Raw genomic sequence first — 24,441 nt, 5'->3', positions numbered from 1 at the left:
CCGACCCGGAGCGAAGCGCCGCCGGCCCGCGGGAAGGAGGCTCGGGCCGGCCCCGCAGGGCCCCGCCGGAAGGCCGGTCCGCCCCGCGGCCACGCTCACCGAGCGGCTCCCGCCTCGGGCCGGCGGGGGCGGGAGCGCGGAGGTCGGCGGGCGGCAGGAAGCGGTTCCGGGTCGGCGGCGGGAGCCGACATGGAGCCCGTCGGACGCGCGGGGCCTCGCTGAGGGAGCGGCCGAGCCGGGCCGCGCGGCGCCGCGCCGCCATGTCGCTGGGCGAGTACGAGCGGCACTGCGACTCCATCAGCTCCGACTTCGGCAGCGAGTCCTCGGGCCGGGGCGGCTCCCGCGGCGGCGGCGGCCTGCCCGGCGAGCAGGAGGAGCTGCACTACATCCCCATCCGCATCCTGGGCCGCGGCGCCTTCGGAGAGGCCACCCTGTACCGCCGCACCGAGGTAGGCCGGGCCGGCAGCCCTCCGCGCCGCGTCCTCCTCGCGCCGCCCGGCGTTGCGCAGCTCCGTGCCCGCGCCGCCGCCGCCGCCGCCGCCGGCCGGGCTCCGAGGGGCTGCCGCTCTCGTACGGCACCCTGCAGCTGTGGGGGCGGATGTGCGACGTTCCCTTTATTGGACCGGAGCGCGCGCGGTCCATTGAGCCGAAACAAACGTTGCGTCCTCTGCCCGCAGAAGCCTCGTTCCTTTTCTTAGTGCCCCCGGCTAGGAGAACTGTTGCAGGGTGCCTTTCCCGGTGACACACGGCACAGCTTGGAGCTCGTTGTTGCAAAGAACCTTCGTCTGAAATCTGTAAAGGCAGGAAAGCCTGCCTGCCTTTCCCGAAACTTTTAATTTCCTGCCGTAAAGGCACGTTGCTCTCTTCAGAGTAATGTGTATTTAATTAAAAGGTGTTTTTGTGTTTCAGGATGACTCACTCGTGGTGTGGAAGGAGGTGGACCTGACCCGTCTGTCAGAGAAAGAGCGTCGTGATGCTTTGAATGAAATCGTTATCCTTGCTCTGTTGCAGCATGAGAACATCATTGCGTACTACAATCACTTCATGGATAACACCACGCTGCTGATTGAGCTGGAGTACTGTAATGGTGAGAGCCCTCCTCCCTCTTACCGCAGCAGGCTGCTGCATTGCTGAGTTACCGTCCTACACAGCCCACAGGGAGAATTGCTGGTGCGTCCTCTGGGGGCAGAGGAACAGAGATGGATTGTGCTGCTTCCTGAAGAAGAGATTAAAAATCCTTCCGTGGTCTCTGCAGACAGTTCAGTGGGCAGTTTCTTGAGTGTTGAGAGCAACTGGTGCAACAGAAGTGGCTTACTGATAGTATGCGCTTCTAACCTGCCTTCTTTTGTTCTTACAGGAGGACAATAGGAGAAGAATATGGGGATATTTGGGCCCCTCTGCCAGTACAGAGTGGGGCTGTTTTCAGTCACGTAATCACCAAATAAAGGAGTCTGTTTAGAAGTCAGAGCTTGAAAATCTGTTGGCATGCTGCAATCAGGACTTCTTCCTGCCTTGTGCTGCCAGCTTCTGTGTTTACTGTTAAAAAAAAAAAATATATATATATATATACAGTCCCAGTGTTGGTGGAGAAAACTTTAAAATTTCATCCAAGAGTAGATCAGATGGGGGCATTTGCAGCTTGCAGGGTAAACAGCCTGGCTGGGATGGAGAGGAGGAAGGATTTGAGATGAGTGTCTGGGCTACAACTGCTCTTAGACAGCTGGAGATAGTATGTGGCTGGTATTGCTAGAACAGGAGACTGACTGGAGCTGGAGGCTGCTTCCTATGTGGGACAGCTCACCTGGCTACCTGTCTTCTTTGTGTTTAGGGGTTATCAGCTTTGGGTTTTTTTTGGTGGAAGAGACTTACTGTGCACCGCCTTTGATAAAGAGCTTTTCCCAGGATTGTCTGAGGAGGACAGCAAACCTGCACAAAACGTTTCTGCCAAACATCATTGACTAAAGCTGGTTTTGCCTCTCCCAGTTCACTGCTTTTCATTATGCTTGGTGGAGTTCAGTGCAAGGGTAGGGAAATGTGAGCTCCTTGAAGCACAGTTAGCTTTAGGAGTACTGTGAGAGCTCTTATCTGCCCAAAATGTCTGCATACTTGGAGCCGTTACAAATTAATCAGAGGATTATGGAGAGACAGTGGGTGGTACTGATGTCTGTAGTGTATGTCAATGATTCTAAACTCTTGCTTTGCTCTGAGACAGTGACAAGGAGATGAGTATGTGGCCTGCCTTACCTGAATATCTATCAGTGGCACAAAAGTAGGGGTGTGAAAAGGAGAGAACCTCATTTACACCTAAGAGGATGATGTTTGCTGAGGGCTGTTAGTTGTTGTACCCACTGCAGTGTGCCCTTGTATTTGTTACAATGTCAAGCACAAGATAATTTGTAATTCTTAAAGTAAGGCTGGACTTTTTGCTGTGGGACACTTCTCGGAACCCAAAAATACAGCTGAGACAAAAAGCATAGCTAAATATCCAAAGTCTGCTGTTTAATTAGCACCCCCTTTCTGGAGATGTGGTGAATATTAGCCCCACTGTACAAGTGAGGAAACTAACCTGTGCAAAGTTGTGTGTTCAGTGGTACCGTAAGATTTGGATTTATCATGAAAATAAAGCCATTGCATACACCTGAAACAAATTTGGGGAAGAAATATTCTATTAGAAGAGAGAAAACAGAAGAGAGAGTAGAGTCAAAAAGTCAAATGGGATGAGATGGAACAAAAAAAAGAGTAATTTGGTTCTGTTTTGGTATGCGTGCATGGAGTTATTGATCATCTGAATCAGGAACTACTTATCTCCTTGTGCAGGATTTGGGTGATGTGGTACTTGGTGGGCTGCACTTTGGCTCAGAAAAACTGTCAAAAAAAGATGATAAAAATATCAGAAATGAGGAACAGAAAATGCTAAAACCCTCTGTAGTCTGGATTGCAAGGAAGGAGGTTTGTGAGAAGAGGCATTTCAATTTTGGTTAAATTGTGAGTGTGAAGAGTCACTCATGGATCATTTACATACGTGAACCTAAGGCTGCAAAAGGAAATGTGGTGAGAGAGGTCGTAGTGTGACAGAATGAGAGGAAATTAAGCAAAGGGAGTCTTGACTGGAATATCAGAATATTCCTACTGCAGGAGTCTTGTCTCTTCAAGGGGACAGAGCAGCCATTTTTTTTGGACATCTACAACAGGACAGACTCAGAAAACAAACAACAGGAAGCTGTCTTGCACTACACCCAGGAGTACAGAATGGGGCCTGGTGTTCTGTTACTATTAGGATTTAAGATACAATAATTGGGAAATGGAATAGCAAGAAGATACGGTCAGAGGTTTGGTATTTGCTGGTAAGATGCTAATCTGGCAGAGTCCACTGCCCTCAGCACTCCACGTGATTTCTTTCAGTGCTCCTTTCAGTCTGTGAGTTGCCTTGGAGAGGCTGCATTTGCTGCTTTCAGGCTCCTGTTGGATGGGCTGCTGTTGTCAACAGTTTGTGAATCCTTCATCAATGTATTTGACATCTCAGATGGAGAGGCAGCTCAAATCAAGTGGGGAAAGGCAGTAATTGGTGCTTTCAGAGACTTCTGTGCTTTACAGTGCTGGTGGGGTTTTTTTGGTGTTTTGTTTGTTTTGAAATACATATATACTCTGCTGAAAACGTAAGACTTAATCTCACATGATTTGGTGTACAGGTTAAATGTTTGCATATGCCAAGAAGGGAAGTTCTTAGATGGAAAAAGTTAATTCTGTGTGTGCCTGACTGGTGTAAGTGGAGAGCATGGAGAGGGCTGGTGTGATTCACTCGGTCTTTAGTGGCATTTGAGCACTCGCAGCAGTAAGATAGGAGAGTAACTGCTGTCATTAACTAAGATGATCCTCTCTGTTTCTCACTCATATTACAGGAGGGAACCTCTACGATAAGATCCTGCGTCAGAAGGACAAGTTGTTTGAAGAAGAGGTAATCTGGACTGGTTTTGGGAGCAGTGGTGCTAGATGTGTGTTCTGGAGCTTTGTTTATGCTACTTTTTATTTTTTTTTCCTCCATATCACTGATGGGAATTTTTTTTGTAAATCTGGGGGGTGACATCCTTCCTCTTCTATTGAATACTGCAGACATTTAGGCACGATCAGAAACTTTATTTTCCTTCTTGGGCATCTCTAGACAATATAAGCTTCCTAGTGAGGAATAATGAAAGAGTGCACTCAGTTGGCTTTTGTCATCCCATCATCTTGGCTAAAAATTGACTTCAAAATCTTTCTTCATAGCTGGTACTCGGTTTGCTTCTTAACCATTTTCTAAGCTCTTTTCTGAGTAATTATTCTGAAGCTATCTCACCGTGGACTTTTTCTTTAAAACATATATTCTGCTGTTTCTACCTCATGTTGAGATGATGGTTATACTTATTTCTCTTACATAATACATTTCAGGGCCTTCTGACTCATGGTGAATGTTGAATGATCACAGTTAAATTCTAGGAAGTTCAGTTGAAGATCTTTTCTATCTTGTCATTAACTGTCTTTGCTAATTCTTTTAACTCTTTGAATTCTGTGTTGCCCGTCAGGACTGGCACTGTGAATGGCACTAGAAAATTCAGAGATTTCCAAAACAGGAAATCCTGAAGGTAGTGATACATTTTCATATTCCTGAGAGAGGATTGTGTGTGGTTAAGCCTTCTTGCTGTGCCTCTCTGTGTCAGGGATGTCAAGTCTTTTTTATTTTACGGGTCTTTTGGGGGTTTCTGCTTAAGCCTCACATAAGACTTTTATTCCTACCTTACAGATGGTGCTTTGGTATCTCTTCCAAATTGTATCAGCTGTGAGCTGCATTCATCGAGCAGGAATTCTTCACAGGTATGTGCTGCATGGCATACAGCTGAGGTAACAAGTGCACTTTGTGGATGTGAGTGCAGAACTCCTTTGAGTACCCTCTGCTCTTGCGTTTAAAGGAAGCCATAAGATTCTCTGTTCAAAACGTAGCTGGGCTGCCTAGATGTTAAATATCACTTCTGTAAGGATTTTTTTGTTGGAGTAGAAATGATGTTCTAAGAAACGTGACAGAAATTTTGTATGAAAATAGAGCAGCTCTCTTTGCTGCACCTTTGAGAACAAAGAGTTAATCCATGTAGGAAAGGAGCAAATTGGTCCTTTACTGCCACAGCACATAAATAATGTTTGCTGAAGTGGATAGGAAGAATAATTAGTTAGTACTGGCCAAGGGGACTTCACAACTGCTGGACAAATAGTAGCTTCAGACCAATATGTGCATCCTTACCTGTCTAATTCCTGGAAACTGACAGCAATGGAGACTGTGTTGGGGCTATGCTATGACGTCACTGAGATGAAGATTTGCCCCAGATTTGGCTAAATACCATGTAATCAGTCTGTTATTTAAGGAAGTTAGCAGGTGGTTGTGATTTAGACATTGACTCTAAGATTTTAATGTGAAGCTAAGTTATCTTTTTTCTGATGCTTTGGCTGTTTGGGAGGGGTCAATTTCATTGCTTACGTGTGCTTAAGAGTGCCCAGTGTGTGGGCAGAGTGAGGAGGTGGTGACGTTCTGGTGAGCACTGCCTACACAGACAGTCATTCTCAGCAAGGTTGGCTCGTATGCTGCACAACATCCTTCTATAACAAGCAGAGCTGTGTGAGGATGCTCATATCTTTGAGACAGCATCCTGGCTGCTGGCAGTCTGAATCTCTGGTTAATCAGTAAGTCTTGGTAATGAACAGTTAGTAGCTTACACTCCACAAAGCGGTCTCTAAGTTTTTGACCTGAAGCAGATGTTGTGTCTGTGCTGATTTGCAGTAATTCCCTGCTTTCTGGTGCCCATCTTTGCAGATGTGTGGCCCCACGTCCATCCATAGCAATGAATTGAACAGTTATTTAAATGTTTGCAGTGATTTCCTTCTGCTGCAGACATTGTCAGAGTGACCCAGGACTTTGCGATGCCCCAAGGGGACGAAAGCAAAGTGCTGCTTTACTTGATATTGTCCTGATCTACACTGGGAAGCTCTTCATGGTATGTCAGGGAAAGGGAATGTTACAAAGTGTTGGCTGTGGGAAGCGTATTGTGCTGTGGGAGCTTCCTCTCTATATCAACAGCATTTTGTATTGATCTGTGCTTCTACGTAACTCCTTCAGTCTGGAACAAAATACTTGCAGTGAGGCTTCGAGTTATGCATTTTGTTGGCCATCAGCCTTTTGCTCTTTGGGATCTGGTATGTCATGTTATAATTTGGACTTGTTCCTGAGGTGTAAGGTAGAGGGATGTTATGCTCACATTCTGGAGTAGCATCTGTTTTGCACCGTGTTCATATTTGCATGCATACACATTCATGCATTTTCTTAGCAAGCTCAGAGACTTGGTTTGGATCTGCTCATAAAAACAGGGAAAATAAGACTTGTTCAGTGACCTTCAGCTGAGAAGAGATTGAGAGAGGTAAAAGAGAACCATCTTTGCTCTGTGGCCTTTACAGAGGTTTTTGGAGCCTGAGCTTTTTAGACTGTGCTGTGGTTTTGAGGGCATATGATAAAATATGGCTAACTGCTGTTACAGCCCTGGTACCTGGGCTCAGACTGGCTTTGGAGGAGCTGTTTGTGTGAGAGTTTGCTCTTAGAGTAGCAGTTACCTTATGGGGATGGGGGGTGTGGTAGTGTGTGGGAGACTGTGAAATCTGGAAGTATGTTTCAGCCACGTTTCTCTTGCTTCTTCTAGAGATATAAAGACATTAAATATCTTTCTAACCAAAGCAAACCTGATTAAACTGGGAGACTATGGGTTGGCAAAGAAGCTGAACTCTGAGTACTCTATGGCTGAGACTGTGAGTATATGCTTTCTTTTGTGCAGAACGGAGGGTTGGAGTTTGTTTTTTCTTGTTTATTTTTCCATTTCAGCTCTGCATGCTTTGTAGAAGATCAGGAATAACTGAATTTATTTTCTGTGTTTTTCCTTCCTCTCTCCACCTAACTTATCTCACTGACATTGGTGTATTTGCTGATGTGTTGCAGCCTTCAGTTATCCTTGCTCCCAGGTTATCTTTCTGAGGTTTAAACTAAAGATAGGTGACACTGTGGGCATGGAATTGTACCAGAGCCAGCATAACTACATTGGAGGGCACTGTTCTTTCTCTAGTACCTTGGCACTGTGCTTCCAAAGGTGAATCTCCGTAACATGGAGGTGTAGCTATCTGAGGGCATGGAGACAGCACAGTCACAGCAATATTTCCAGCTCTCTCCCTCTTGGCTAGTCAAACCCAGTTCAGCAAGTTAAGTTAACCTGGTCATGCTGCTGTGCTAGCAGGACTATTTTGGCTCAGCTGTGCCTGAGATAGCTTGGATCTGTTTCCCTGACACTGCACTGTGCCATAGATATGCCTCTTGTCTCTTTAATATTTAGACTCTGAACTGAATTACAAAGAAGCAAGAAAGGTGCTTCTTAAGGTAGATGTGTAGTTTATTGGTAATGCTCTTGGTGGGTGGGAAAGCTTGCAGAACAAAGTAATTGTACCAGAAGGCTGTCAAATTTGGCTGTGTTCCAGACCCTGCCAGAAAGCAGTTTCACAGCCATAGTTATGAAACAGGACAAGCTGTACTGCAGGCACCTGAAAGGCTGAACTTAGATTTCCCAGCTCTGTTAATTTCTGTGGTTGCGCACTAGAGTTGGAAAGGGAGACAACGTCTGGATATCTTCTATCTGCTAAAGCCTTCATTGCAGGTTAGGATGCAAGCCAACCTGCACATCCCCTTACCAGGTCTTATTATTACATCTATGTAAGCTGTTGGTGTTCTGTTAAGATGTGCAGTTACCTGCCAACTTCCTTCCAGAACATGAGCACTGTTGTGCAGTTGTACAGCAAGTGGGAACTCAAGGCTGCTGCATAAAGCCCTTGCTAAGCTGGGCTGTAGCAAAACCATTTGTTTTGTCACATTTTTCATGGCTTACTGACTTTCAGAGAAACTGCAGTCTATGCTATGACTTTTCGTTTATTATTGTTGCCTGTGTTGGGTATATTCATCCATGCAACAGCTTTTTTATCCTCCATCCTTTTTTTGACTTACAAAAATCCTTTAGTTAAATATTTTCAACCATCTTTCTTTTGCATTTGCTGGCTATGCTCCAGGCCAGCTGTCCAATTTGTGGTCTAATGACTAGTGGCAGTCTGGAAGTTGTGTGTTGTAAAATGAGTGCAAACCATGTTATTGTTCATATTTTTCATCATAAAGTTTAGAATTATAGCAGTCAAATCATGAATTTGTAAAATAGGTACATCTTGCTTACTAAGTGCTTGTTTCTTCATTCGTTACTCTTCCTCCCAATTAGCAAGGAACATATAGAAAAATATGCCTTACATTATCCTTTGCCTGAAAAAGATGTAGTGTCCTAGATCTTCTTGTGATATTCCATCTGGCTGAGGCTCCAAGCCTTCCTGTGGTTAGGGCTTGTGCAGCTCTGTAGCTGTCATGCTGTGTAAAAGGAAATGGAAGGTAGATGATGGTACACCAAATACCTAACAAGCACTTTCAGAATCTACCAGAGTCTAATGAAAGACAGCCTTTGTAGTCCTTGGAGTTTTGTTGAGAGAGTTGAAAGGACAGCTATAAATATTTCCCTTTTTTCTTAAATCTTGTCTTTTTGTACTATTTCAGTATCTGGTCGCTGGCTAGGAAATGATCTGAGTTCATGGAAGTACAATTCTTACACCTTTTAACCTGCTCTTTGTGCATCTCCTTTTTGTGACTTTGAGCTTTAACACTATTTCTGTTACAGCTGGAAGGGCTTCTCTATTTAAGTGCTGAGTTCTTTCTTGGATTTGAGGCAGGGAACTTAAGCCCTGTTCAGGAAAGCCCACTTCTGAAGTGTAAGCCTTTCAGGAGGGACCAGTGCCAGCTTTCTATATACTGACCCCAAAGTAAACCCTCCCTACTCAGAGACAAAGTAGCCTTTGTCCAGTAGGACCTTGTCATCAGAGTGGCTTCATTGGTGCAGGCTGACAGCTCTGTTAGAAGGTTTGCTAGGTCCCTTTTCCATTAATCTCGTCAGGATTTCTGTATAGCTGGCCAGTATGCAGAGCCCTAGTTACCCCCAAATGCAGTATGTTTAAGAGAGAGGCAAGTCCTCATTGTGTTGTTACAACTGCTGTTCTGTTGAGAATCACATACTGCATCAGAACGTGAGCAGAGGTGCCCAGGATCTTATTAGAAATGCAGGCACAGGCTTGTGGGTGAGGGAGGAAGAAGTGTGCTGCTTGTTCCCATCCCTCCAGCACATGTTGGGGTGATGTGTAATCTGTATCACTAATGCTGTGTCAGGGCTTTGTTGAATCCTGATGCTCATGAGCCTGTGTGAACAGGTGAGATGCAGAGCTTCAGAACTGAAACTGCTGGATTGGTTCTGATTTTTAAGTGTTCTTTTTTTTCTAGCTGGTAGGAACTCCTTACTACATGTCTCCAGAACTCTGCCAAGGTGTGAAATACAACTTCAAATCAGATATTTGGGCTGTGGGCTGTGTCATCTTTGAGCTTCTTACTTTGAAGAGGACCTTTGATGCTACTGTAAGTCTGCAAACCAGGATGGACTGAATAACCTTATTTTTATCACTCTGAGGTACATGCTTGGGTAATAGCTTTCTTAATTCATGTTTTTCTTTCACTGTTGTTTAAATCTGCTGATTAAGAAACCAGTGGCCGGGAAGTGCTGATTACAGAGAAATTGCTTGCAAGATTTTCCCATGGGTGCTCCCATGGCCTTTGCCAAACCCATTCCTCTATAGCCCCGGGTTTACCAGATGCTGACTGCAGACTGTGTCCTGCTTGTGGGTGAAACATCCTTTCCTCCACAAGAGGGAAGTTTGTGATTGTGTACTTGGGTTTGTTTGTTGTTATTTTTTTTTAGCATTACTAGCTGTGTGCAACATTGCATAGGGAAAAACAGCCTTTGGATTTTACAGGATTTAGTCCTGTTGTCCTTTCCCAAAGTTTGGGTGCAAGAGAAGAGTGGCCAAGCTGGCATGAAATGGTAAAAGGGAGCACTGCTGGCTTGAACATGCAATTTGACTGCTTGTGAGATGAGATGGCAAAAGCTGCAAGCTGGAATGGCACAAAATTCTGTAACCCTTAAAAGAACCATGTGAAAATACCATAATTTCCTGGCTGTAGTTCACATTAGCTGTACTGTGTGGTGTTTTATGCTGTGTAGGAGCTTGCATACTGAGAGGAGCATGTTCTCCTTCGACTGGTAGAGAATTTGATGACAAGGCAGATGTCACCGAGTCCGAGCTATCAGAGGTAGCAGTACTGCAGTGCTTATTATTAGGTTTCTGGAGAATCTGCAGACCAGGATGTGTCCTGATCAGAGAATGATGAAGACGATAATGGAGGCCAGCACCACCTCTCCCTCTGGGCACAGTACACAGTTCAGTTCCCTTACAGCTGGTTTTGGTTTTGTGCCTAGAATCCCCTGAACCTTTGTGTGAAGATTGTACAGGGAAATCGCGCCATGGAAGTTGATTCCTCTGTCTACTCTTGGGAGCTAATCCAGATGGTGAATTCCTGCCTCGATCAGGTTGGTGAAATACTGAATTGTCAGACATTCCTGCCCAGCTATGTAGTTCAGACGTGAAGGGGGATGATGTGCCTGTTTCAGCAAGAGGGCTGTAGGTGCAGGATAATCTCTGTGAGGCTTGGGGCATCACTAAGGCTGGGCTTCCTCCAGTTGTCTCAGGATGCCTTTCAGTCCTGCAAGCTCTGGAGGAACGCTGGATTTGCTCTGCTGACAACTATTTTACAGACTCACAGAAGAAATTCTCATGCAGCGTTATGGAGGTGGAAGCCTCATCTCTGTACAGTCTGGCTTTCTAACCATGACTGTAGATTTCTATAGGAAGTAATTTTTTTGCAAGCAAGGATAGTGTGAATATATTCAGAGTGGGATATGCTGTAGTTCATATCCCAAACATTTATCCCAATTCATTCCAAATATTTAATTAATTCCTTTCTTTTTTGAGGAGAGGCAGGGAAGAAGGTCCATGCAAACTTGTACCAATGTATCACTGTAGATGATGAACATTTCCCAAAGAATGACTATTGCTCACTTCTTTCAGGATCCAGAGAAGAGACCCACTGCAGATGAGCTGCTTGAACAACCCCTTCTCAGCAAACGGAGGAGGTAATCAGATAGATGGTCTTGCCTGAAATCTGATCAAGCCAGGTGGTAGAAAGAGGAGGAGGGTTTGTACAGACTACTGGCACTTACAATTCTGAAGCAAAGTCCTTAAGTTAATTTGTGCTGATGTGAGGCACTTTTTGAAGTATACTTCATCGTCTTTAGGAGACAAGTGTGTTTTTGCTTTCTTCTTTTCTGGTCAGTTGCTCTGCTTGTTGAGGCATGGCTACAGTGAGAAAGATCTCTGCATTTCTGGTCTCAGGAGCTGTTATATTGAGAACTTAGAAGCATCCTGTTCTGTCAGTCCTTTGAGGAATGCTGGTCTCTGCTTTTCAGATCTCTGAATGAAGTGTTACATTTAGACCCTCCCAGGGTCATTGAAAAATGCCTTTCATAATACATATCTCACACAGCGTAGACACTTGTATTTTTTTTTTCCTGTACCTCTTTCTTCCTGAGAAAGTTGTACTGAAAATGGTTAATTTTAGCTTAGTTTGACCACCAGCCTGCACACACTGTCTTTTTTTTAAAGATAGAACAGTATTTTGGACTCTTTGGATCCCACTGTGCTTATCAGTCCTTTATACTGATAGTGTTTTACTTGGTGATCAATGAAGTTTGAATTTTGTCTTGCTATATGCACCACCATAAATCCCAAACCCTTATAAAATATAGCCCTTTAGGGTAATTCTAGTGCAATATGGGTATAGGTTGGCCAAGTTCTGGGATTTATCTGGTTTGTTCTTAGCACTTCTGGAAGTTTGCTAGCTCTGTGGCACATTCCTTCTGCCTACTTCATGTATTGCAGTGAGCTCGTAAACAGCTGCTCCAAGAGGGAGCAGCAGTTTATAGGAAAGGAAAGCAGTCTATGTGTGTGCTGATTATCAGTAAATTGCTTTGGGAGATGTATTGTTGTTTCCTAAAATGCTTTTTGTCCTTCGGCAGAGAGATGGAGGAGAAAGTCACACTGCTCAATGGGCCAAATAAGCGACCAAGGTAATTATTTTGGCACATGTTTGGAAAGGAAGTCTGGGTGGAACAGCTCACCAGAGAGGAACTTTGCTGAGAGTGTTAGTCTGTGACATCCTTAATGGAATAAAGTTTCAAGGAGGTCCTTAAATGCTAAGAATTAGACGTATTTGTTACGTAGTTGTCATCCCACGTTTTACTCTGCCTATTAGATGCATATGTATGGCTGGAACCTTACCTCAGTAGGTCTTACACAGCAGTGTAATCTGTCCTGCTGGGGACGTAGTCTCCACAACCTAAATATCTGAGGCTGTAATGTAGGTCTGCTTTCAGGAAAATTTCTAGGAGCAGGAGAAATGTGACCATCTGAATGTTGACTTTGAGATGGTTACCTTTCATAGAACTGGATATATGCAAAAGTTCTGCTTAGTGAAGGAGACAGCAATACATATCACATGTATACAGTTTCTGTGACTTGTATATCTGTTGAATTACCACAGAATTTAACCTTTCTTCCTGATAAACTCAATCACTTTATGTGAGGCTGTTCCAGTTCACGAGTTCACAAACTGTTTGGTCATGACTTCCATTTCGCAATCTGCTAGTGAGTTGGTTCTGCAGTGAAGAGTTGTATCTCCCTCAAATGGAATGCCTGTAACTTAAATAAAGTGGAGATAGGGGAAATTTAGAAGCTTTTGAGCAAGATTTCGTGACTTCTTTACAAATGAGAACAATTCCATGGCAATTCATTGAAAGCCCAGGTGTTCTGTTGTTTTTAATGACATGAAATTGGATTGTAGGCTTTCTTTAACACTTGCTGGAGGCTGTTTTCACTTCTGCTCAGAGCTGTATTTGATCCTGAGCCAGTCTATAACAGTTGAGGCCTCACAATGACTGAATGAAGAGAGCAGTTTGTGAAAACACAGGCTGAGAATGGTTGTGAAGGACTGCAGCTTGGGCCTGGGGAGACCAGCAGAGAGAGAGAGCAGTGGGAAAATGCATGATGACAGTGATGTGGAAATGATTAAAAGCATGTGTGTTTCTGGGGGGGTCCTTGTGCAGGTCGAGTACCGTGAATGAGGCTCCCATTGCAGTGGTGACTTCACGCACTAGCGAGGTGTATGTCTGGGGGGGCGGGAAGTCCACCCCCCAGAAGCTGGATGCCATCAAAAGTGGCTGCAGTGCACGCCAGGTGTGTGCTGGTAACACTCACTTTGCTGTGGTGACAGTGGAGAAGGAGCTCTACACTTGGGTGGTAAGTGAGAGAAACTGCGGGAAGGGGGGATGGTGGGAAGGGAAAATCAGAATCCACCAACCGGTCATGAGTGTGTTAAATTCGGGTGGGAAGCAGCCTGGAAATAGAGAAATTTGATTGCAGTGGATGCTGCAGGAAGCCATCTGCTTTGGCACTGACTCAAGTCTTCCAGGCCAAATGTGCTTTTGGGTGAAGTTTTTCATAGTGCTGGGAGGTGCACTGGAGATTGGTTGTGAGCCTAAAGATTATAGGTAGATGTGTCAAGTCAAACATCTCTTCTTCTCCTTTCTGATGACCAGAAGCGCAATGGAGGATTTGTGATATACTGTTGTCTTTGATGTCACTTGTGGATGTTCCTGCAAAAATGCCCATTGAAATCTTTAAGCTAGCTATTCATATTTTAGTTTCAGCTTCAACACTACTCAGAGTTGGTTTTTTGTTTTATTTTTCCCTTTTTTTCCGTTAGACTATGTAGATCTTTCTGCTTTGCTGACATTTATATAATGGTTTTTTTTGCAGCCATTAGGGTTTAGAAATGCTGATTAAAAAGCTGAAGGATGAATTGTACAGAAGTGAATTCTGTAACTTGGCAGGTGAGAAGAGAGCAGGGATTCCTCACCAGTGCTTGAACCCACCAGCTGGTGGCCTGAGACCACATCAGTTATTTGTGCAAAAAGTGTTGCCACTTAGCTAGCAGTCTCTTCTCTAGAGTATTTAACGCTTTCTCTTGTCCTGTGCTGTCTTCTGTCGTTCCTGGCACCGTGTCAGGAGTTGCAGATACATAACCTTACAGATGTTTGGGTTTTTTTTCTTGCAGAATATGCAGGGGGGCACCAAGTTGCATGGGCAGCTGGGGCATGGGGATAGAGCATCCTACCGGCAGCCAAAGCATGTGGAGAAGCTTCAGGGAAAAGCCATTCGCCAGGTGTCCTGTGGAGATGATTTCACAGTATGCATCACAGGTGAGAGATGGACCTCACTTTGCTGTGCTCTGAACTCGTTTGCCTTCACAGCAGGTCAGCAGAGCAGCATTATGCAAAAAGGAGAAAGTTCTGTGTGTTACCTAACCTTCAGTTTTGTGGACTGAACGTTCAGTAGTGGTGATAGATGAAAGTCATTGTACATGGAAAGCTGCTGACTCCCAAGAAACCTGGGTGATTTTTTTTCGTAAGGATGCATCTCTTTTTGATGATGAAAGTGATGGTTGAGCACAACTCCTTGTGGCTGTGCAGCATCCATACTCTTACCAGTGCATATGTTGTTTCTCACACATACGTTGTGTTAAAGGCAGAGGAGCCTGAATCCAAGGATCTAAATGTGTTTGAAACATTGTTTTTAATTGTGTGAGGAAGGGGTGCCTCAATTATGACAGAAGCTTGGAAAAGCTCAGGTTTTGACAGGGATGAGCTCAGACGCTCAGCATGCTGGAGGACTTAATTAGGCAGTGACAGGGTCAATTTGTGGGTTTCTGCTACAAAGTGTGATAGGTTCAACCTGAGATTTTTTTTTACACTGGTGGCCTGAAAAAGCTGCATGTTGTGGTGCATGGTCATCCATTTTAGTGTGCTTAAGAAAGAACTCCATAGCCTCCTGATGACATTATTCTGCACAAAAAAAGGCAAGTGATTAGAGAAATAGGTTGCTCTGGCCGTGTCCTAAGAGATTAATGTGCAGCCTAATCAAAGCTCTGCGTGCTAACCAAGCTTCCATTGCCTCCTTCAGATGAGGGCCAGTTGTATGCATTTGGCTCGGACTATTATGGATGCATTGGCATTGACAAGGCTTATGGCTCTGAAGTGCTTGAGCCCCTGCAGCTGGATTTCTTTCTTACCAACCCTGTGGAGCAGGTCTCATGTGGAGATAACCACGTGGCAGTGCTGACCAGGAACAGAGAAGTTTACACATGGGGCTGTGGAGAGTATGGTAGGTAGAGTCTCCCTGGAACTTAAAGGCACTGGGGCATGCCTGCTCTAGAAGGCAGCATGGTGCAGGTGTGCAGTGCTTGGCCTGGGTGAAGGCTGTCTGGCATGTGCTGTGGGACAAAGAACATTGTGTCTTTGGGGTTTTCTTTCCTTGTGAGAATGGGAAATGGGACTGAGTCCTTGAGACCTCTCTCTGAGAAGCTCCAGGGCACCACCTGGCTTTCTTGTGAATAGAGAGTCATTCTGTGAATGGGTTCGATTGCTTTGAAGATTGGCAGGCAATCTGTGTAGGAAAGTGGGTTTCTAGTTCTGTGAGGAGATTTGGGACTAGGGGGAGACCGTACAATTTCTTAGGGGAGGGCACCTGTGAGGCCCTTTCTGACTGTTCTGTTTTCCCTGATACAGGGCGCCTGGGTTTGGATTCAGAAGAAGATCACTGTACACCTCAGAAGGTAGGACCGTGACCACTTCTTCCCAAAATCTGCATGGGCCTAACTCCAAATTTGTTGCTATTTGGAAATGTTAGCTACCCGAGGCTCAAGCAGGGTTTTTGTTTTGGTTTTGTTTTGTTTGTTTGTTAAGGTATCATAGAGTTTGCAAGGGTTTTGTTTTCCTTTACTCACTTCATTTTGCTTCATTTATCCCTAGAGATCATGGCAAAGGGATGTGCTACTTCCAGACTAGCCAGCATCATGACTTAGAGCTGATCTCCAAGCTGAAACTGGAAATGCTGAACTTAGTATTATAGAAATCATAGGAAATCCCAAATTGCATGCGGCAGGTCTGTACAGGAAACTTGCAGCACTGCAAACAAATGGGAGTCTTTGAATTTCACTTAACGTGTTAAAGATGAGTTCAAAGTAAAACACTCTTGAAACGTGGTGCAAGGGATAATTAAAGAAAAATAACCCAATGAGGGTTAGAAACCAGCAAGGCTGTGCCTGGTAGCCAAATTTCTGCAACCACATGGTGTCACACCTACATAGCACAGACCCAGCCCTGCTTGGCTACCTGATGCTGCAGCTCATAGATGTCAGCTGACTGGGATGTGTGTCTACCACATTCTGGTTCCTCTGCTGGATCAGAGGTTTCTGCACACAAGATCTAGGATGCCTTGAATTTCTGCACTGAAATTCTGCAGAGAATTTCAGTATGCTGTAGACTTTATGGTATTCTTGCACTTGTATTCAAAGCAACTGTACTAGGTGCTGTTAGTGCCCGGACTAGCTGAACGGCTGTTTTCTAACCCACTATGTTTTTCCTATGCTAGCTTCTATGTAGCAGTGGTTGGGATTTTGGTTTTCTCAGGGTGTGTTTCTTCCACATAGGTGGACGTTCCAAAGACTTTGAACATTGTATCCGTTCACTGTGGCTGTGATGGGACCTTCCTGCTCACCCAGACTGGCAAAGTGTTGGCGTGTGGACTCAATGAGTTTAACAAGCTGGGCCTGAATCAGTGCACATCAGGGATAATTAACCACGATGTAAGTGCATTTGGGTCCCTGACTCCAGCTTCCAACAGCCGGTAGCACATGCGGGAAGAGAAGTCCTGCAACAGGTTTGTTTAATTTGTGCCAGTTTGTTAGTTCCAGACCAAGACAATGGACACTGATGTTGTGGGGATGGGCAAATTATTCCTCAGCTTGCTGTCTGCCCTGTGGTCTTATCAGATCTGAGGTAGTGAAACACAGTGACTGCTCCAGTGTAAGTGGAAGCTGGCAGAAGTTTTCCATACCTGTGCTGGAGGACTGTGTAGGTTAATGTGGTCTGCCAAGACCTGCTTGAGTAGATTGTAGCTGATGAATGTGTTATTCTTCACTCTGTGCTTACCCATACGTCTTTTCTCAGACATACTGTGAGGTACCCTATGCTACTTCCCTTACCTTGGCCAAGCAGCTCTCCTTCTACAAGATCCGTACCATTTCTCCAGGGAAGACGCACACAGCTTCCATTGATGGTGAGCCACGTATTAAGAAACAAATACTACTTGCTTCATTCCTTTACATCAGCTTTGCCCTTTCAGCCTGGCTTCTCTTGGTGAAGTGGTGCTATCAGTGCAATGATTGCCAGGCCCTTGACCTTGAAGGTTATGTTCCTGGTATCAGAGCTCATGCATGCTCCAGGAACCAAGATTTCCCATTCCTCAACTAAAACAGCAGCATCAGCTGCCAGAATAATCTTTTCTTTTTTTTTATTTTTTTTAAAAAGAGGTTTTTGAAAAAATTATGGCAAATCCACTATCCTCTGGGATAGTGAAGGAATCATTTATGACTGATGTCACTTGAGCAAAGCCTAATTCAGCCAGAGGAACTGGGGAGGTGTTTCCAGGTTGAAGCTTTTCCTCTTGAGGCAAGCACTGTTCCGTCCCAGTCTGGCTGGCTTCTCAGCAGAGTCCTTTCTGGTTATGGGCTGGTGCTGCTAGTTCTCTGCATGCATGGCTGCTTCCAGAGTTGGGCCCTCGCTGTGACTGTCTCCTCGTTCCTCCTCTCAGAGCGAGGCCGCCTGCTGACCTTCGGCTCCAACAAGTGCGGACAGCTTGGTGTTGGGGACTATAAGAAGCACCTGGGAATTAACCTGCTGGCAGGCCCCCTGGGGGGTAAGCAGGTGATCAGGGTTTCATGTGGAGATGAATTCACCATAGCTGCTACTGACGGTGAGTGGGTCTCTACGAGGTTGTGGTGGGTTCTTTTGAACTAAATCTGCAGGGTAGTTAACTGGTTCCCACTGTGCGTTTCCTAGCCCTCCCACAGTACTGCTCTGAAACTTATAAATAAAATCATCCTAGACTGGGACTCTCTGCCCCAGCCACATTGTCAGTGCAGCAGCAAGCATTTTCTGCCCCGTGGGCTGCAGTGCTGGCTTGCAGGATGCCTAATAGATTTATTGCTTTGTTCCTCCCATTGGCAAAATGGAGCTGGCTGATCAAATACTTCAGGACAGCAGTCACAGAAGAGAGGCTGTGGTCCCTGTAACAATTACGGGCTGACAGGGAGCAGGCAAACTGAGTCTCTTGAATTTCTCTTTTCTTCAGACAACCATATCTTTGCCTGGGGTAATGGTGGGAATGGGCGTCTGGCAATGACACCGACAGAGAGAGCACATGGTTCTGATATTTGTACCTCATGGCCTCGGCCAATATTTGGATCTCTGCATCATGTTCCAGACCTGTCATGCCGTGGCTGGCATACCATCATCATTGTTGGTAAGTGAAGTTTAGGAGTGAAGTTTAAATTTTGAGATCTTGATTCTGATGATTACTTGCCAGGGACAAGACTGTAAATCCTGCCTGGGAGCAGCCGGGTGGCTCTAAGGAATGTGGGAAGCAGCTCTGAGCTCTAGGCCTCGCAGTGCTGCCTTTATGTGCTGTTTGCAGGAGTTCCTTTACTTTAAATCTCTCTAACCAAAATGATATTTTTTTCTCCCTTCAGAAAAGGTGTTGAATTCTAAAACCATCCGCTCCAACAGCAGTGGCCTCTCCATTGGTACTGGTGAGTAATTTGCCCTGGGGAGCTGTTCTCAGTTCAGCTGCTCATTTGAGTGTGCACAGTTTGGTTCTGCAGCATAGTTTCTCTGTTTGAAAGGCTTTGCAGAAATGCTCAAAGGGAGGAAATGCAGTTGCAGTACCTGGGGGGGAATGCATCAGGCTGGAGGGTGGAGAGAAGTGAAATGGAAGGGAAGCCTTTGGAGCTGAGAATCTTCGATTTGACAAGGAAGAGCTGAGAAGAATTTGCTGAAGGGGGCTGGTAAGGGAAGGGGGGTTATGAGGCAGCTGCTGGAGAGGTAGAGTCCAGTTTCCTGGACCTGTGGGAGCGGCCACGGTGCTGCAAAAGACTACTGAGAGTTGTGGGAAGGCCTGCAGGGAGTGTTAGGAGATAAGCAGCTGTTGAGGGAGATGCCACCAGCATGCGCTTTCACCACCATGGGTACACAGCCCCAGTTTTTCTGCTCCAGATGGGGTTTGGTGACAGGAATAAAAGAGGTGGGAAAGTGCAAACTTGTCATTTTGTTTGCTAGTGACTCAGAGCTGCACCACCGGAGGAGGAGAGGAAGAAGAAAATGAGCGGGAAGCAGAAACTCCTGATCCCAGTGGAGGCTTTCGGGGAACCATGGAAGCAGATCGTGGGATGGGGGGCTGGATCAGTACCACAGAAGCCAAGGGAAGCGACAGTGCTGACATCAGCTCCTGCCCTGGCTGGCTGAGGAAGGTAATGTGGTATTTTAGAAATGCCCTGAAATGGGGCTGAAGAAAGGCAAGTGGTTCCACTTCTGCCTCTAAGGGTTGCTTAGGAAGGTTCTCAGATCTGTGGTGTGTGGGGAATCTTTTAGGTCTAGCTGCCTTTCTTACCACAAGAGGGTGCTGATGCACTGATTGAGGAGATCAGATCAGCTTTGGGATGGCAGACACCTAACAGTCCTGCTTTGGTGTATCTAGGAGCTGGAGAATGCTGAATTCATTCCCATGCCTGACAGCCCTTTTCCTATGAGCATGGCATCCTCAGAGCCTGAGAAGGAGACTCTCCCTTACCAGGAACTTCAAGGACTCAAAGTGGCTCCCGAAGAACCTACTGGATTCAACAAGCCCAAAACAGAGCCCTGGGTAATGTTATTCAGGTCTTTCATAGTGAATGCTTGGCCAGAAGCTCTTGGGAGCATAACTGGCGATATTTGAATTATGGGGAGAGCTGGGAAGAGGGTGTTGGACTGCCCCAATTCATCTGGATGAGGAAAAGAAGGTTGTTAAGAAGAGATAATGCTGCAAAGAGAGCAACTTACAGGAATCTAAAATGTGAAGCTGGGACTTAGCCAAATGGAAAATAATGAGATCAGTTGTATGGAAAGATGTGGTTAATTTAATAGAGAGGGGAAAAAAAAAAAGAGAGAGAAACCTGGAGCCCAGGAGTCTAGCAGAAAATAAAACTTAGAAAGCAGAAATTGCTGTGTGGAAGTGAGACTGACGTAGGAAATTGCTGTTAGACTAATTCCAGGAGTTTTCTGCCCAGAGAGGAGGTGCAAATTCCAGGCTAAGGGAAAGGGGTTAGACCAGGTTAATTTTGGTGAGGATCAGCCTTTCCAAAAGAGGATGTTAGTGGCTTTTGTACAGAAGACATAACAGTAGCTTGGTGACCGGGCTTCTACAAGTTTGGGAAGTCAGCAACTCATATGAGGTGACACTTCCTGTGCAGGCTTTCTTCTTGTGGCATACAGAACTGGCCTAAAGGTTCCTTCCCTTCCATTCAAACGCAGTCTGACTTCTCTTCTTGTCTCTGCAGCCTCCTTGCCCGAGTCCAGACTTGCCATGCAGTGAAGGTAAGGCTGTGCCTCCTGTTGTGGGCTGCATGTGCAGTGCTCTTCAAGCAGAGGTGGAGCACCTCCGAAGCCTGGTCTTACAGTGTCTGGATGACCAGAAGAAGCTGCAGCAGGAAACCCTTCGTCTGAGTGCCCAGCTCCAGAGGTTCTGCAGTGGAACAGAGGGAATGCAGCAGGTGAGGACCATCACCTGAGTGCACATCCATGCTCAGGACTTAGTCCCCTGATCCTAGTTCTGTGTAGACTGCAGAGAAGGATGCAGCTTTTAACAGACCCGTCCATATGAGTAGAAGTGTGTTGCCTGATTCTTGGTTGAGCTGCTGATTCAGGCTTTGTTAGTAACAATGAGACTGAAGCCAAGAAGCCAGTTTCCATTGGGGACAACCCAGTTCTTGAGGGACCTGGGATTCCCCTTTACTTCTCTTGGTTAGAAGAAATCAGCAGTCAGATATTGTGGAGAGTCCCAACTGGATGTGGAGAATAGGAATCATGCCTTGTGCAGCTCCTAGCTTCTTTGCAGCTAGTCCCAGAGCTGTTAAGAGGGTTGCTGTGTGTTTTGGCAGGTGGAGGTTCATTCCAAAGGAACCCAGACAGCCAAAGAGGAGATGGAAGTGGATCCAAAACCTGACTTGGATTCAGATTCTTGGTGTCTCCTGGGAACGGACTCGTGCCGCTCCAGCCTCTAGTCTCCTGAGCCCACTGGGATCCATCTAACTTCACAGCACACTAACTGAATGCAGAGAGCGGCTTTCCTGGCTTCAGGTCACTCAGACAAGGAGCGAGGCCGGAGGCTCCAGAGCAGCATCCATGTACGTTTGATATGAACCAGGAGTGATTCTGAGAGGGGAAGGGCCTCTGAGCTCTAGGCCAGCTCAGTGATTGAAGCAGCAGCAGCTCCTTTTTGTACCTTATCTGTCAGTTCTGCACATGAAGCAGTATGGCCCCGTTACGGTGACAGCTCCGGCAGCAGGCCCTTTCATTGTCCCACTGCTTCCTGGGAGCTGCCTTTGGCACCCCAGTATTCATCGCTGCATCTCTGAGAGAAAGAGACGTGTTTTGTACTGAAGCTGGCTGAACCCTAACACTCACCACCTTCACTTTAGAGGGGTGAAGGGCTAGGATCCTGTCCCTGCCACACAATAAGGCCCAGCCAGTGAGGCTTCTCCTCTCTGCTCGGGGGCTGAGGGAGCAGAGAACATCTCATTCTGGAGGCAGTGGAGATTTTCCTGTAAGGGAGATAATGGCAGACAGCATGTCCCTGGCCCCAAGGTGCAGCTTCTGGCCGTATGACTGTGTCCAGTGGCCTGTACAGAGAGTTTAAAGGCCTTATTCTGGGTGCCTAGAGCTCTTCAACTTCCAGGCAATGCACAGAGATAAGTGAATCGGGTGCAGTTTCTGACAGCTGTAGCAGGGACTGATTGAGATGGGATCTCTGGTACTTGGTTTCAGACCACCTGCTTCCCAACCAGATGCTGAGCGTCTGGTCCTCAGACTAAGTCATGCATTTCTTGCTCCAGCTGTCAATTTGGTTTGGGTACCAGAGCTTCTGGTTTCTTGGCATAAGCCTGTAGCTGCTCCTTGCTTGGCTTCTGTTCTGCTTAGCCCCTGGTGTGGGTGTGGGAAGAATCGGTATTTTTCCACTCAATGTTGTGATGAATCTGGAATGCGTTTTCCTACCCAGAATAGGTCATTAATGCTGTGGTCACAGGATGCAGCCTTCCCCTATGACCACGAACGATCAAGACTCTGTCTGGAATTCACCTTCTTTCTAGAAGCAAGAGGTTTTCCCAAAGAAAATTGGAGATGGGAAGAGGCATGGTCTGCTCAGGGTTTCCTCATTTCCCATTAAAGAATGAAGTAAATTTTATTTCCCACAAATTTTTTAGCAAACTGATTCTGAACTAAGCTTTTGGGAGTGGTAGGATGACTGGGAGAAGCTAGCCTCCCTTCACTTTATGTGAAGCCTCCGAGGAATCCTGAGTCCCTCTCACCTTTGCTGTGAGAGTGGAGTTATGATTTCATTAAGCAGTCCCCATCAAAGACACGTCACTAGAATTGTCTTAGGTCAAATGGAGCTGGTTATCCTATCACCTCTTCTGGATGTCTTTCTTTGAGAGACTGTCCTTTGGGAGCCAGCATATTCCCCCTTTGGGTCTAGAGGTGGATGCCAAACCGTTCTCCTTGTAATTTATGCTTCTTAAATACTTATTGGTGCCCCTTGCTTGTATCAAGTGCAGTGTCTACAGTGCAGAGTCCGGGGCAAGGATAGTACCCACGTGCCTGTCCACCCCTAATGAAAAAGGGCAGGAGGACAGCCCTCCTGGGAGATGGCATCAGGTGCTCTGTGTGGCCACATTGCTTGGTTGCCCTGGTGACTCTGCCCTCCTTTCCCCTCGTGTGTTGGAGCCAGTTCTCAGGTTAGGGGCCCGGCTTGAGGGTTGTTGTTGCATTTGGAAATGATCAAGTTGGTCATGTTGCAGCAGTGCCTTTGAGGAGCAAAGAGTTGAGCCTGAGCCACGTCCAACAAGCAAGCACCAAGCTGATGGGAGTCGCTCTCCTGCAGTGCACTGCTATCCTCATTTCTCAATGCTCTGCAGTTGGGAAGCTGGGTGCACAGACTGGATTCCCCTTGGATCTAGTGGAGAATTAGGGTCCTGACATAGGGTGCCCTGTGCTCCACAATCTCAAATGTGCCTTAGAGGATTCACGCTATCCAGGTTGTGCCTGTTGCAGACCACAGATTTCACACCAGCCAGCTATGCAACCAAAAAAGCAGTTTAAAGCCAGCACCTTAGTCATGGGCTGAAATTGGAAGGACAAGTGGGCAGAAGTGCCTCTGAGCAGTTTCAAATCCTTTTGACTTCTCCCCTTCTTGCAGTGCTAGCTCCATACGTGTCAGTCTCCTGCTAGTATTGCTACTGAGTTGTTATAGTGGAACACAACTTTTGCCTGCTCTGACACTCTGGCTGAAAACTAGTTTGTCGTCTTTTTTTGAAAGGTTAAAGGGTGGAGTGGTTTGGAGTTTCTGTTTAAATAAATGTTTAAACTCATTTGCTCGTGTTCAGATTTCTTTTTGCAGAAGAGTAAGGGGAAACATGCATATATTATCAGAGGCATTCTGTTGTTTGATGTTTTTTTTCTTACATGTTCTGGAAGGATGACCAGAGGACTTACAGGTTCCTTTGCTATGGGAAAAAATGTCACGTTCTCTGATTCTTAGGAAAAAAGAAAATAAAAAGGCCCCTTTATTGCTGTATCTCTTAGTGACGTCAGGGGCCCTTTGTGTGTGTGGTTTTTCAACAGTTTTAATGCCAAGTGGGAAATGAGTAACAGGAAGAGAAAGGTTCACAGGGAAGAAGCACCTGTTTCTCTTGAACAGCTCTTACTGAGCACTGAGGTCTATGGAGGTGAAAACCTGACCAATACCAGCTCAGCACACTGCACAATGCCTGCCACCTCTAAGCTTTTACTGGGGATTTTTGTAAATTGTGAAATGCCTGGAGAGGCAGACAGGGTCAGAAACTTAATGTTCAGTGGAGAATCAGAAAGTGAAAATGCAGGACGTCTCTGAGAATGGGACTGTACCACAGTAGAGGAAGCTGAGCCACATGGAGTAACATAGCTTGGGTAACCTTAACTGTGACAGAAAAAAAGTAGGGTAAAACTCTGCTGTCTTACTTTACCTGAAAAACTACCTCAGCAAAACAGGGTGAAGCGCTCAAGGCTAGCTCTGAAACAAACACAATGATGAAGTCTGGTGATTTAATTTCAATAACTACTTTTGCTTAATCTACATTTTCAGTCCCAGCATTAGCTCCTTGCCTGTTAC

The 24,441-nt window shown here is 45.9% G+C and overlaps 1 protein-coding gene across 1 annotated transcript; it reads left to right on the top strand.

The window, feature by feature from the left end:
- Positions 1-260: 260 nt before the first annotated feature.
- On the top strand, positions 261-23,662 carry NEK9 (NIMA related kinase 9). Its single transcript, XM_042814200.1, has 22 exons — positions 261-449; positions 910-1,087; positions 3,900-3,955; positions 4,778-4,848; positions 6,714-6,819; positions 9,419-9,550; positions 10,449-10,559; positions 11,098-11,162; positions 12,105-12,155; positions 13,191-13,383; positions 14,201-14,345; positions 15,106-15,306; positions 15,711-15,757; positions 16,634-16,789; positions 17,154-17,262; positions 17,797-17,958; positions 18,337-18,507; positions 18,734-18,793; positions 19,320-19,510; positions 19,738-19,902; positions 20,576-20,788; positions 21,176-23,662. The coding sequence occupies exons 1-22, from the start codon at positions 261-263 to the stop codon at positions 21,296-21,298; spliced, it is 2,895 nt and encodes a 964-aa protein (XP_042670134.1). The 3' UTR covers positions 21,299-23,662.
- Positions 23,663-24,441: the final 779 nt, after the last annotated feature.

The sequence above is a fragment of the Centrocercus urophasianus genome, unplaced genomic scaffold (genome assembly GCF_019232065.1).
Source record: "Centrocercus urophasianus isolate 14NV4802_14NV808 unplaced genomic scaffold, USGS_Curo_1.0 seq_14, whole genome shotgun sequence".
Classification (NCBI taxonomy): domain Eukaryota; kingdom Metazoa; phylum Chordata; class Aves; order Galliformes; family Phasianidae; genus Centrocercus; species Centrocercus urophasianus.
This window is presented reverse-complemented; position numbering and strand designations above follow the sequence as displayed.

Bases quoted from the DNA above. Each gene is read 5' to 3' on its own strand.
- NEK9 (XM_042814200.1), top strand. From the start codon at position 261: ATGTCGCTGGGCGAGTACGAGCGGCACTGCGACTCCATCAGCTCCGAC. The intron at 1,088-3,899 runs GTGAGAGCCCTC...CTCATATTACAG, and splicing joins TGAGCTGGAGTACTGTAATG to GAGGGAACCTCTACGATAAG. The intron at 15,307-15,710 runs GTAGGTAGAGTC...TCCCTGATACAG, and splicing joins ATGGGGCTGTGGAGAGTATG to GGCGCCTGGGTTTGGATTCA.